The 13,061-nt window shown below is 48.7% G+C and overlaps 1 protein-coding gene across 7 annotated transcripts in view; it reads right to left on the minus strand.

The window, feature by feature from the left end:
* Window positions 1-2,486: 2,486 nt before the first annotated feature.
* FGFR4 (fibroblast growth factor receptor 4) overlaps window positions 2,487-13,061 on the minus strand; it is a 47,066-nt gene continuing 36,491 nt past the window's right edge. For all 7 annotated transcript variants that reach the window (XM_083422770.1, XM_083422774.1, XM_083422768.1 and 4 more), the window contains 13 exons: window positions 12,001-12,124; window positions 11,002-11,192; window positions 9,907-10,045; window positions 8,595-8,788; window positions 8,007-8,152; window positions 6,381-6,502; window positions 6,147-6,257; window positions 5,732-5,922; window positions 5,161-5,283; window positions 4,607-4,677; window positions 3,711-3,848; window positions 3,487-3,592; window positions 2,487-3,346 (listed from right to left, as the gene is read on the minus strand). In XM_083422770.1, coding sequence (XP_083278896.1) covers window positions 3,200-3,346; window positions 3,487-3,592; window positions 3,711-3,848; window positions 4,607-4,677; window positions 5,161-5,283; window positions 5,732-5,922; window positions 6,147-6,257; window positions 6,381-6,502; window positions 8,007-8,152; window positions 8,595-8,788; window positions 9,907-10,045; window positions 11,002-11,192; window positions 12,001-12,124 — 1,803 coding nt within the window. In that variant the 3' untranslated portion in view covers window positions 2,487-3,199. The remainder of the gene's footprint in view (window positions 3,347-3,486; window positions 3,593-3,710; window positions 3,849-4,606; window positions 4,678-5,160; window positions 5,284-5,731; window positions 5,923-6,146; window positions 6,258-6,380; window positions 6,503-8,006; window positions 8,153-8,594; window positions 8,789-9,906; window positions 10,046-11,001; window positions 11,193-12,000; window positions 12,125-13,061) is intronic.

Raw genomic sequence — 13,061 nt, forward strand, 5'->3', positions numbered from 1 at the left:
GCCATTTTTGAACTTGCCAGTTTCACAGCATACCTCCTCCTCCAAGGAGCAGCCCTTGACCTAATTTTCTGTCCCATTCAAGGCCAGTCTGTTCACGGGGGTAAGCCATACATTTGCCCTGGATGGTGGCAGGCAGCAGCGGTTTGAATAGGGAATAGCAGCCATGGGGTAGGAATCCAGGAAAAGACATGGGGGAGACTAGGCAGGATAGAGGACCATTTGGGCTGCATTCAAGTGAGGATTCAACTTAATTAAACCATTCGCTCATCATAAGTATGAGATGAAAACAACAATTTGCAAGTATGACCACTTGGATGTGTTATTACTGCACTGGATATGCCAAACTCCACAATCGGGAAGTTCAGCAGTATAAAAATTAGAATTTAATAGAAAAAGCAACTTTTTGCACCAATGAATTTTGCTTCTGCAATTGTTTGCACCTGCAAAATTTGGCTCAAATGTAACTTAACTCTGACGCTGTACATTCCTCACAGGATTCGTTATCTGCTAAAGGGGATCCAAACATATATTATAATGGAAGTGTTGACTCTTTAAGAGCCCCACCAGAGTACTAGCTTTTTTGCACCGGAGTGTGTAGGATGAAGCACAGTTGCATCTGCACGTATTTCCAGACTCTCTCCCTCCTCCTTGCAGCTTGTCACCAATTAAGCTCAGCCTCCAATGTCATCCATGTGTCTTGCTTGGAAGATAGCATGGGACAAGCTGAAACATCCATCATGCTGGCTTACAAGAGTGAGCAAAGAAGCAACTGGATTAACATGCCTCTGGAAGCTGTTAGTAGAAGCTCAGGGTTAGATTTCCCCAAGTGCTGCAGTGGCCCATACTGGTGTACGTGCAGGACTGAGTCTGAAGACGGTAACAGAGGATGCTGACGGGATTAGCAAGGAGTCATGTCTTTTTCACCTGTCGCAGCATCTCCTGTGCCCTTGGGCAAAAGCCTTTGTGCTGCCCTTTGGAGTCTGTGCCCCGAGGCCCATATACATGATCCAGCTGCCCGAACACAATCATGGCAGCAGCATACAGATGCATGCTCCGCCTCATTCCAGTGCACCCCCTTTGATGGGAATGAAGCGTAGGACGACAGGCTGCTTCTGGCGCTGTGTTTCTCATCCCTTCTCAACCCAGCTGGAGGGGGAACGATGGGCTACAGCTGGGAGAGAGGAAGCAGCGCAGGGGGAAATGGCCCATTGAAACCCTATCCCCACTGGGACAGCAGGGGTTGCAATTCCTTCACAAGGTCTCTTGTGAAACTTTAAACCAAGTGGATGGGGCAGGGTGGGGGAGACGGACAGCTGCAGCTACCTCCTGGGGCTGAGCCCATGCTTTGTGCATAGCTCAGTGGCGGGAGGAAGAGCGGGCCGGCACCGGGCATCCCGCATGCAAAGGGGGCTGGAGTCGGAAGCAATAAATGGTCAAACGCTTCCCCTAAATATCCTTCTCCAGCTTCCTGGCATGCCAGATCCTCTGCAACTACGATGAAGCAGAAAAGGAGGGTTCTGAGGGCTCCCTTTGAGATCATTGTGCTCAGACCAATAGCTGGGAGGGGGAGGAATATTCCCACTGGGCTCTGCTGTATCCAGAGATAGATTCCCAGGCTCTGAAAGAGTGGCCAGTTGCTGGATCAATTTCAGGGAGATGCTGGTAGCAGAGTTCACGGTGGCTTAAACGGAACAGCGGCTAATGCAGAACAGATGGGGGAGTGCTTTGTGCGTGAGCAAGCTGAGCAGGAATGGAAGTGATGCCCCTGCCTCCCCCCCCCCTTCTTTGGCCTGCTCCACGCTACGGGAAAAGCACACAGGTGCACACTCTGCATGCAAGCAGACAGTACAGGTGCCTGCTTGGGCTCAAATCCACCCAATCTTTGATGACGGACATAGAAGCTGAAGCCTCATAGGCTGAATGTGGCATAAGTTGTGCCAGCGCTCACTGCTAGGAAGAGCCAGCCACCAGCAAAACAGGCTTGGAAGGACTCTTCCAAGGGTCAAAGGCTTCATTCACCACCACCCCTAGACAGATGTGCTTATATTCCCTCCTCCTTAGTCTTTGGGGTGTTGCAAGCACTGTACTTCCTTGGTTTACAGCTGGCCCAAGATCTGGCCATGATCTTGAGGCTTCGATGGGGGCACTGAGAGAAGGATCCAACTGGCCAATCAACTTCTCTCCAGCAGTTATCACAGAAAGGATAAGAACCACAGGCTGTCCATCAAATAGAGAGCACTTCCACAGCATCCACCTAGACAAAAGCCCAGTTAAGGTGCAGTAGTCCCACTTGGCCTTGACATATGACTGATGCAGCCAGGCAAGTCAAGACCCAAGTGGTCTGAGCTGCCTTCCCAGCCCTATGGGAGAGATGGTGGTACTTCAAGATCCACTTCGCTAGCAGCTGGGTCCCAGCAGAGGCTAACCCTTCCTTGGAAGCAGGCCATACCTTTCCCTGGAGCAAAGAAACGGCCCAGGCAGAAGGCTCTATTCCAAAAAAATAATTTATGGGTGTGGATAATTCATGTGCATTAGAAATGATATGTACATAAATATTTATCTCTAGGGTTATGTACAGGGGACAGCAGGAGCCAGGAGGGAAGGGCCACGCCCCACTCAAAACGTCTGTCCTTGTGGTCGTGTGTCCAGGTGCGGATGGGGTGGGCCTGAGAAAGCTGGCTGGCTCCTGCCAAATAATGAGATTTCATAAAAATATTATTAAATTGGGAATAGTATCAAACAAACAAGCAGGGCGCCCCATGGCTGGGGGGAATGGTCCCATGGGTTGGGTGAAGGGGGAGCCCAGGCATGTCGAGAGTGCTGCTCTCCCTGGGATTAGGTTCCTCCCTGCTTATCTGGTCCTACTTCTCCTCAGACAGCTGGCAGCATCCAAGGCTCAGCTAGAGCAACGGCTTTGAGGGAACCTGAGATTATAGGGCAAGAAGGCACCAGCACGAGTGCTGGGAGCACCTGCAGAAGTTTACAAGGAAGGCATCCAGTCCTCGCCAGGGAACCTTTAAGTTGCGGGTGTCCAGCAGGCTCCAGGACCCTGAGATGCACTCTCAGCCCCTGCTGATATGGCTCCCAGCATTTTCTTCCACCAGGGACAATGTAAGAACTTCTGCTCCCAAGCTGCATAATCCTCTAGGAATAGAGAGAGAGGAAATCCTGCCCTGGGGTCCACTGCCTGCTACTCTCCTCATGTCCGCACATTGTGGTAGGGGAAGAGGCAGGGGGTGATGGGCAGAGGGTCATGGGTGAAGACAGAGTCGTCGGAGGAGCAGGTGCTGGTCGTGTCTTCGCAGGATGGAGAATACTGTTCAAAGGGCATTGACAGGTCCAGATACTGGAGGGAAAGAGAGAAAGGACACCCTGTCAGCATTCACAAGGGACAAAGGCTTGGCTCCCTCTGCTTCTGTTTCAGGGAACATAAAAGAGTTTCTGAAACAGCTGTGTTTGTGCCTCTTCCTAGTGGTCTGAACCTACCTCTTCAGAGACAGCAACCAAGACCTTATCCAGTCCCTCTACCAGCTGCTTGAAGGTGGGCCGCTGGGAAGGCACAGCATGCCAGCACTCACGCATCATCATGTATCTGTTTGGGAAAAGGGGAGGGGACATCTCAGCCTCAGGCTAGAGCATTCCATAATATGGGATGCAAGTGCTGTGGTTAAGATCAAGCCCACAAGAGGCATAGACACGGCGGCACTTACAGTTCGTGGGTGCAGTTGGAGGGCTTGTCCATCCGGTGACCTTCTCTCAGGAGCTTGAAGAGTTCTTCCACCGGGATGCCCGGATATGGAGAACCACCCAATGTAAAGATCTCCCACATCAGGATGCCAAAGGACCACCTGAAAGCACAGTTGAGGGTCAGGGAAAATAAAGGGGCAAGAAAGCCATAAAGAAATTCGAGGTGGATATGTCCAGATTAGCCCTACACTACCACAAAGCATCAGAAGGTGGGCCTTGCCCCTGTGGAATGTGCACTACTTCAGCAAAATCTCACAAAGATGGATTTGTGACCACAGAGGTGGAATGTATTGAAGTTACATATGCTGGAGACAGGTTACAAAGATGGACCACTTTACAGGGAGCAAGCAACTCTATGCTTCTTGTCATCTTTATGCAGGCAGGCAGGCATGCATTGTGCCCTGGCTTTTCCATGCCACTTATGGTTCATCTAGTAGGACTGACAAATAGGCCCATTTGTTCTCCATACAGCCAGGATGGTTGGGAAAGGGCTGTAGCTTGCATGCAAAACACCCCAAGTTCAATTTTTTGTATCTTTAAGTAAAAATAGGAAAGGCCCCAGGGAGCTAGTGTATGTCAGTGTTTCTCAAATGTGGGTCTCCAGATGTTGTTGGAGTACAACCTCCATCATCCCTGACTACTGCTCCTGCTAACTAGGGATGATGGGACTTGTGGTCCAACAACAGCCAGGGACCAAAGTTTGAGCAACACTGGTAGGCAGTACTGAGCAAGATGGATCAATGCTCTGCTTTAGTATAAGGCAACTTCTCCCTTTTAAAAACACAGTAGCTCAGCTGCTCTGCCAGATATGGGTGTGCAGGATGATGTGATTGCAAGAGCTTTGCAGAGTCATACTTACACATCACTCTGGTGGGTGTACACCCTGTCAAAAAGAGCCTCTGGTGCCATCCATTTTACGGGTAGACGACCCTGTGGGGAGAAAAAATAAAAGCTCTCAGTTCATTGACACTTTCCCTGGACAATGTCTCCTCTTCTGAGTTCCACCCCCTAGCATCCACTGAGCAATAGCCACATATCCACTCCCATAGATGTGCTCATCCTACTTTCCTACAAGACCCTGAATTAACTGAAAGTAAAAAAATATCTCTCTTCACTAACAGGGTAGTGCAAGAACGTGTGTATGCACACACAAAGGGCTATGAAGGTTTCTCCACTACTTTATACTACATAATTATTTAAAAAGTTGATATGCCACCTGTCAGGGTAGCTACCCTCCCAAGCTGGCTTCCATACATTGTTAACCATTTCTTGTTAAGAAATACAGAGCACAGTAATTGCTCTCCCCCAGTGCCCACCCTCCTCTCTTTTTCCCAACCGCATTGCGTATTTCCAAAGCCTGTTGGCAATTCTGAGTCTTCCCCTCCTGTGCCTCTCAAATACCATCTCACTCACATTGCTGGTTTTTTTGTAGTAGTCAATGTCATGAACACCCCGGGCCAAGCCAAAATCCGCAATTTTCATGACGTTTTCTTCAGTGACAAGGACGTTGCGAGCAGCCAGGTCCCGGTGAATGCACTGCAGAGAGAGAGAGAGAGGCGGGGGAAGAGATGAACCCTCTCTGAGGATCAGGAGAGCCCACTGCAGCCCAGACTGCAGTCCAATGGCAGACACATCTGGGCTAATGGGTTGTTGCTGCATCTGCCACAAGAGTCAGGAGCTTCACTGCCTCTCTGCCTTGCCATTCACTCCTTCATCACGTGATGGCTGCCCAGGCCTGGTACATACACCCCTCTCTCCTTTGGTACACCTAACCCTCATGTAACTGACCCTTGCAGGCTAGTTAAGAGCCCAGCAAAAGCTTTAGAGTGCCAATGCTTGGCTTAGAGCCTTCACTGTTGGCACTCCAACAGGACCTGCCAACGCTTCAGATGACACTTGCCCATTGGGCACCAGTCATTTCTGCTTAAGCAAGGATCCGCTAGGGTTGGTGAGAGGGAAGCTGTTTGGGTGAGGCTGCTCTTACCCGCTTGGACTCCAGATACTCCATGCCACGTGCCACCTGGTAAACACAGGAGACCAAGTCTTTGAAGGACAGCTGCTCCTCAGGCATCTTGGTGATATCAAAGGTGTAGTCTGGCGTGGGAGGGCGACGGGCGCGCAGGTACTCCCGCAAGTTCCCCTTGGCAGCAAACTCCACGATCACATAGAGAGGCCCTGCAGTCAGGAGTTATATGTGAGCCTGTGCTCTCAGGTGCAGCCTTCATAAATCCCACACAATGTCTGCTCCTATCCTGGAACATCAGAGCTCCATTGTTCAGTTGCAGCATCCTCCTATTGGCCCCTCCTATTGGTCTCTCCTGACTTCCCAAACATCCCTGCCTCTTTCCTCACAGCACCCGGTATCCTCTGCTTCCCAGCCCAAAGAGACCATCACTTACCATCCTGTGTACAGACTCCTAACAGGTTGATTATATTCTTGTGTTGGTCCATCAGTTTCATCATTTCCATTTCTGAGATGAGGTCAGCCAAGTCTTTGTCAGTGGCATTATCTGGCAAGGCAACAGAAGGAAGTCAGACTGGGGCGTCCCATGATCTAGACTAGAATCCAACAGTGGAAGAACTGAAGTCCAATGATTTAGGCTCTCTTAGCCCTGTATATTGATTGTGGTTACCTTTGAGCATCTTGACAGCCACTGTGATGGGTCGCTCTGGCCGTTCTTGATCGATGCCGTAGGCTTCTGCTCTCACCACTTGCCCAAAGCAGCCCTCACCCAGTGGCTTGCCCAGCACAAGCCTGGGGAAAAAGAAGGGTAGAAAGCCTCCTTAAAAGGACAATCTCATGTCGTCAAGGGTACAGATGCATTTGGGTGGGTGGGACCTAAACTCATGGCTGTATCCAAAAGCTGGCAGGTCCCCTGCAGTGGGGCAGAATCAGATGTTAGCTGCACCAGGTGCATTTGCAGGGCCTCAACCACAACAGAGAAATCTGACCCAATGTTCTCTCCCAGGCCCATGCATGAACTATCCCAAGTGGTGAGGTGAGGTGATACGTATAAGCATCATTGGTGGGCGTTCATCAATGTCTATACAGTGCATTGACTAACAAATTCCTTTCATTTCGAAGAATTCGCTAACAAGTTCATTTCCAAGAGACCGTAGCAGCTGGAGTGGGAAACCTTTTCCAGCACAAGGGCAGCATTCCCTTCGAGGCAATCTTCTGAGGGCCATATGCCAGAGACAAAGGTCCATCTTGTCTGTGAGTCCTGGAAGACCTGCTCCCTGCTGTGTCTGCCCTTTCCACCTGGCCTGGGAAGGTGGGGCCCTGACTGACTCCAGCTATAAAAGCTGAGGCTGCTGAGCAGACTCTTGGCCTGGAGTATTGTTTGGGAGGATGGTTGTTGCCATTAGTTTTTTGTATTTTATTTTAGATTTTGTTGCATTTTATGTGGAAATTGTTCAGTTTGGTTTTGTGTTTTTTTATTGTTTAATTTATTGTTTATGACTACTTTTGTTGTGTTGTAGTTATGTATTTTGTTCCATGTTGTAAGCTGCCTTGAGGATGGTTTGACCTATGGAAAGGCAGCATACAATAAAATTATGTGTGTGTAAAAGTGAGTGAGGCAATGGGTGTAAATTTTGCCATTGTATAGTAGCTGACGTACACGTACACACACACACACACACACACACACACACACACCTGGCCCCTCAGTCTGAGGTTCCCCACCTTTGTTCTACAGGCAACAATTCAAGAGACAAACTGCACGGCTTTTGATACCAGACAATTTTTATAGCTAGCCCTTAGTCACAGAGCTAAGCAGGGTTACAATGGACTCCTCTCCAGTTTTGTTCTTTGAAGAAAGCGGTACTCTCATTCACTCTACTGCCTTCCCTCTTTGTGGTACTTGGCCACTCTACTTGCTGTGCTTGTGAGGGGGAAATAACATGTGAAACTGAAGCACATGCGTACCAGATGGTATGCGGCAGCTGTGATGCCATTTTTGGAGCCACTGTGCTGGTGGGAACCACTGAGAGTCCTGTGCAGCCAGGCACACCTGAACTTCACAACCTGCTGCTTCCTCTCCGTGAACACAGACAAGCCTGGGCCTAAGGACACTATCAATTAATTGGGCAGCTGTACATCATGTGGGAAGTAGCTCTTTGTGTTAATAAACACACATTTTGATACAAGTTTGGTGAGAAGGCGGTTTTGCCATTGTGTGAGTCACGTGAGAGCCTGGCCAGCATCCTCAGTGGCACATGCAGAAGAAAGCTGCGCTGCACTTCACAAGACTTACCTGTCTCGTGGGAATTCCCACTTGGAGTCCAGAGGCAGCTCCACTTCCATGACGCCAGCCAGCATGGGTGTGCAGCTTGAGGAGAGGCGGGTGACACGCATCAGTGATGTGGTGGACTTCCCTGAGGAGCTGGATTCCAAGGAGAACTGTGGAGAAAGACCCAACATTCAAGTAGATTGGCCCACAGACACTGTTTCACTCCAGAGCAAGAACGGACTAGACAAGGGCACAAAGGACACAATGAAACAAGGGACAGGGCAGAACACGCACACCTAACACCAATAAGAGCCATCTACAATGCGAACAAGGTCCATCTAGCCAACCAGACGCTGCCCTGACAGTGAACAGGGAAGGGTGAATTTAACTGAACTTGGGAGAGCTGTTTTCAGAGATCTGCATGGTCTGACTGCAATTTTACTACCCTGAATAATTAGTTGTACTCAGAGGATCTGAGTACCTCACTTTGTCCATTGCTGACTCTTGGTCCGAGCCAGCAGACAACATTGTGGGCCCTTGAAAACCACTGCAGTGGCACAATGGATCCTTCTGACCCACTTTAAGGTTAGTTCTGGGTCTCTCAGTACCTACCTGCCGAATGAGCGGGAATTTGGAGAGCTTGTGTACGGCCATGGGCTCCAAGGGCTGCTTGCTCGGCTGGGTTTGCATCCGGCACAAGACAACAATGACAATAGCCATTGCGATGGCCAAAGATCCCGAAGTGTAGATAATTATATCAGTATACTTGATTTCAGGGGCATTTGCCTCTTGCACTTCTTCTTCTTCTGCAATAGCAAATAAATCCACAGTTAGCGTGCTTCAGGGGGGTTAAGCCTGCTTTGACCACAGCAGGCAGCCAGCTGGGCTGGAGGGAACATGGCTGTGCTGCACCGTGTGCACATCGGCCTGCAAAAGCAGCCTGTCTGCAGAGCCCATCAGTACCATAAAAAAAGACACCCCACTGATTTCAATGAGAGAGCCTAACGTGTGTTTAGATCACTTTGACTTTCATAAATGGGGTGTAAAAACTTAACTCTGGCTAGATCATGCTCTCATCCTTGAGCTATCCTTGACCCATCACATAGCTGTTTTAAGGCAGTTGCCTTTCAGTGAAAACCTAGAGCTTTGCTAAACAGAAATTATCCTAGCTCCTGGAATTTCATGCAGTATCTCTTCCGCATTTAATTACATATACAATGTGCTGTTTTTAAGCTCTATCCGTTCAAAGTCTAGGCAGAATTCATTTCATTACAATTCCCCACCCCACCCCTTAAGATGTGCTTAGGCCTTTTTGTTTTTAATCAGTGGAATATGTCTAATTTGTGGGTATTAAAAAACAGCACCTAGTCTCCACCCATTTATATTACCTGCATCTTTAATAGCTGTGTAGGAGTGTTGGTCTACACAACTATTCAAGCTGCAAGGGCCCTGTCTGATTTTTCACCTGCCTGCCCTAATTCTCCATTCAAATCAAGGGACTTAAAAGTGGCCAAAATCCAGTCTGTCTTTTCAGGATTTATACACTGAGAAGTGCAGCATCTCTTCTGATGGACTGAAGCTGTCATATTGTGATTGATATTCTGACAAAAGACAACAGTAGATTGTTCTGTATAATTCTACAGTGAATAGATCTGTCATGTTGACTGATTGATTGGCAACTTAATGCAAGTGGGGCAGTGTGTCTTGCAATTTGTTTTCAGCCATTTATCTCTCTGTCTGTCTCTTCAGCACATTCATCTCATTGGATATTCTACAGGGGTACGACATGCACAGTATAGTCCCACCCCCAACCCCCAAGCGTCTCTATTAGGAAAGGTAATCTCTGCTTCTAGCTCTGCAAAGGGATACCCTACTACCATCATCCATCTTTCCTCCCATCCAATCATCCACCGTCCTTTCTCACCTGGAAGCACAGTGAGCCAAGCTGACTGGTATGACAGGCCAATGGAATTCCCTGCCAGGCAGGTATATTCCCCAGCATCTTCCATGGAGACATTGCGCAGGTACAGCACTTCCACCTCTGAGCTGTTAATATCTGCCGTCTGCCAAAATAAGTTGCCAGTGGGAGGCAGGGAGAAAAGCATTAGTTCTCATTGACACAAAAAGGTTATTCAAGCTTCTCATTGGAAGGGGAACATCTTGCTTGCTGCCAATATATATTTCAAGGGTGCATCTTTATCTGATAAATGCTTGATTGATAGTCATGTACCCCAATCTCTGGAGAGGATGTCCTAAATACGGGCACCACAGCCATTGCTAAGTTTTATTACTTCCAAGCAACTCTTCTACAGAAAATCATGTATGAAGCCTCTGGGCTTGAGACACAACAACTCTGCTGTGAGAATAAGCAACCCGACTGGGACAGTGCTAGACTGATGATGCAGCTCTTCGTGTTTGCTTGTTTTCTGGACATATAAGCCACATCTTTCCAAACTGTGTGTCACGACACTCGACTGCAGTGTGTAGGTGTGATGTGCAAACACTCCCTATGCTCCTTCTGGGGCTGGAAAGGGGTTAGTGTAACTTCTGGTTTGTTAGCAAAACTGAATTACTTTGTCACATAATGATGCATGTCTAAAAAAGTGTGTCACTAACATGAAAGGTTTGGAAAGCTCTGCTCTAAGCTCACAGAGTTGGTGCTATTGAAAGTAGCATCTCAGCCAGTCTCCTCTCTTTCTTTGCAAATAAACACAGCAATCACTCTTGTAAAAGCCTTCTTTTTAGATAAACTTTTGGTTTGAAAATGTTAGTTCAGGCGCATATTGCAAAATGTGCAATTCTTAATATGGGTAATAGGCTATATGTGCCCTTGGCTCCACAGATGAGGGGTCAGCAACTAGGGGCCCCTGGTCTAAATCTAGCCCACTGAAAGGTGCCACTTCCTATCCAGACCCTGCTCCCCCCACTCTGTGACCTCTGTTGTTTGCCTAAAAGTGTGGGGGAAAGCGACCTTTCTGGCAATGGAAAATCTCTGCAAAAAAAGGGGAGCTCTGGTTACCTTAAGCACTTGCACATAGGGGACTCCATCTGGGCCGTAGCTGCTGCCATTCACTTCAATGTGCTTGAGCCACTGTATGTGGGGCTGGGCGTCGCTGTACACCTTGCAGAAGAACTCAACGTCGCTGCCCACCACTGCGGTGGTGTTGGCCGGCAGCCCGGCTTGCAAGATAGGCCTGTGCGGAGATCTCTCTGCCAGGAAGAGAGCAGGGAAAGTTGTTGTCCAGCACAGCTGAAGACTGCCAGGTCCCCCCCCAGAGGAGCTAAGGTCATGCTCTACAGCACATAAATCACTGCACACGGAGCTGATAGTGCTATCGCAGCCGTCCGGGAGTGCAGAGGCGCAGCCAACTGTCAGGGAGTTACCCCATCTATCAAAGCGCAGCACTTTCTTCTCAAAGCTCCCTAGTACAGCAGTATATGCAGTCCTGCCTAAAGGCCTGGTGGGATCTGAATGTCTCTCTCCCACCCCCACTGCCTGCCATCTCTTTCCAGCCCAGCAGATCTGATATTACTTAATGCCATGGGCTGAACTCCCACCCATGACTGGCTCCAGAGCCTCTTTCCGGTGATTACAAGTAAGCCCAGAGAAGACAGATAATGAGGGGCTGAGAGATAAGGGAGCAAAAGGCTTAGAGCTAGTCCTATAGATCTAGGCAGGGCTAATTAATTTCATCTGACTTTATGGCCTGGGAGATCTCCAACTCCCTTTGAAGTCAAAAGCGGGTTCGGGGCATTTTCCTTCTCTTTGGGGGTGCCTGAGGTCAGGGTGGCGAGCCTTGTTCCTTCCCACAGGAACCTGGCAGGCTGCCAGGGAACTGGGGTCTGGCATCCCACACAGACTCGGGCGCCCTCATCGGCAAAGGAGTGAGGAGCTTTTCAGGCTGAAGGTGGGGGAGGGGGGGGCAGCCACTTTCCTTGTCTTTTTTTCACATGTTGCTAGGGGGGGGGGTCACATATCTAGATTTGGAGCAGTACGGCAGGGAGAAGTTCGCCTCACCTAGCACATCCAGGAAGTAGCTGTAGCGGATGCTGCCAAACTTGTTCTCCACCAGGCAAGTGTAGTTGCCTCGGTCTGAAGGCACCACACTCTCCATGACCAAGCTCCAGTGTTGATGCCTTAGCTGGGTGGAAAGAGGAAAAGGCAGGAGCCAAGGTTATCACCTTCTTTTAAAAGAGCTGTCCATCTCTCTCAGGGCCATAGCTGTCAACGTTTCCCTTTTTAAAAGGGAAATTCCCTTATTCCGAATAGGATTCCTCGCAAGAAAAGGGAAAAGTTGACAGCTAAGCTCAGGGCACAGCTGCTCATAGGCCAACAAAAGTCCCTTGTTTTAGACACAAATCCTTTGAGCTATATACTAAGGCCAGCAAATATTTCTTCATTTACAAAACTATTTATATACTGGTGTATCATAGTAACATATCAAAGCTGTTTAGTATCTATATATTAAAAAACATGTAACAATTTAAAAAACAGAGACCATCAGCTAACTGTTGTGAAAAGATGTACGTACAGTCATACCCTGGATTCTGAACGCCTTGGTACGCGGATGTTTTGGCTCCCAAATGAGTGTTCTGGTTTGTGAACGTTCTTTGGAACCCAAATGTCCGACAGGGCTTCCGATTGGCTGCAGGAACTTCCTGCAGCCAATGAGAAGCCACGCTTTGGTTTCTGGACATTTTGGAAGTCAAACGGACTTTTGGAACGGATTCTGTTCGACTTCTAAGGTGCGACCGTATTCTGAATTGCCTGCATAATCATGGCAGAATAGAAAAGTTTCCCATAGGTGTTTAAAGGCTGGGGCAGAAGCAGCCTGCTGAATCTATTGGCAGAACACTCCACAGGCCTGGGCTGATGACACTAAAGGCTCTATTTCATGTTGGTGTCAAATGAGCCTTGCCAATCAAGGGGCAACTAACAAAACTCCTGCAGCTTATCTCAGTGATTGTGCTGGCATATAAGGGTTTCAGCAGCCCCTAAGGTGCCCTGGACCTATGTTCTTCAGGGCTTTGTAGATTAATACCAATCAACCTTGAACCTGGCTCGGTAGCAAATGGGCA

The sequence above is a fragment of the Podarcis tiliguerta genome (genome assembly GCF_965153285.1).
Source record: "Podarcis tiliguerta genome assembly, chromosome: 2".
Classification (NCBI taxonomy): Eukaryota; Metazoa; Chordata; class Lepidosauria; order Squamata; family Lacertidae; genus Podarcis; species Podarcis tiliguerta.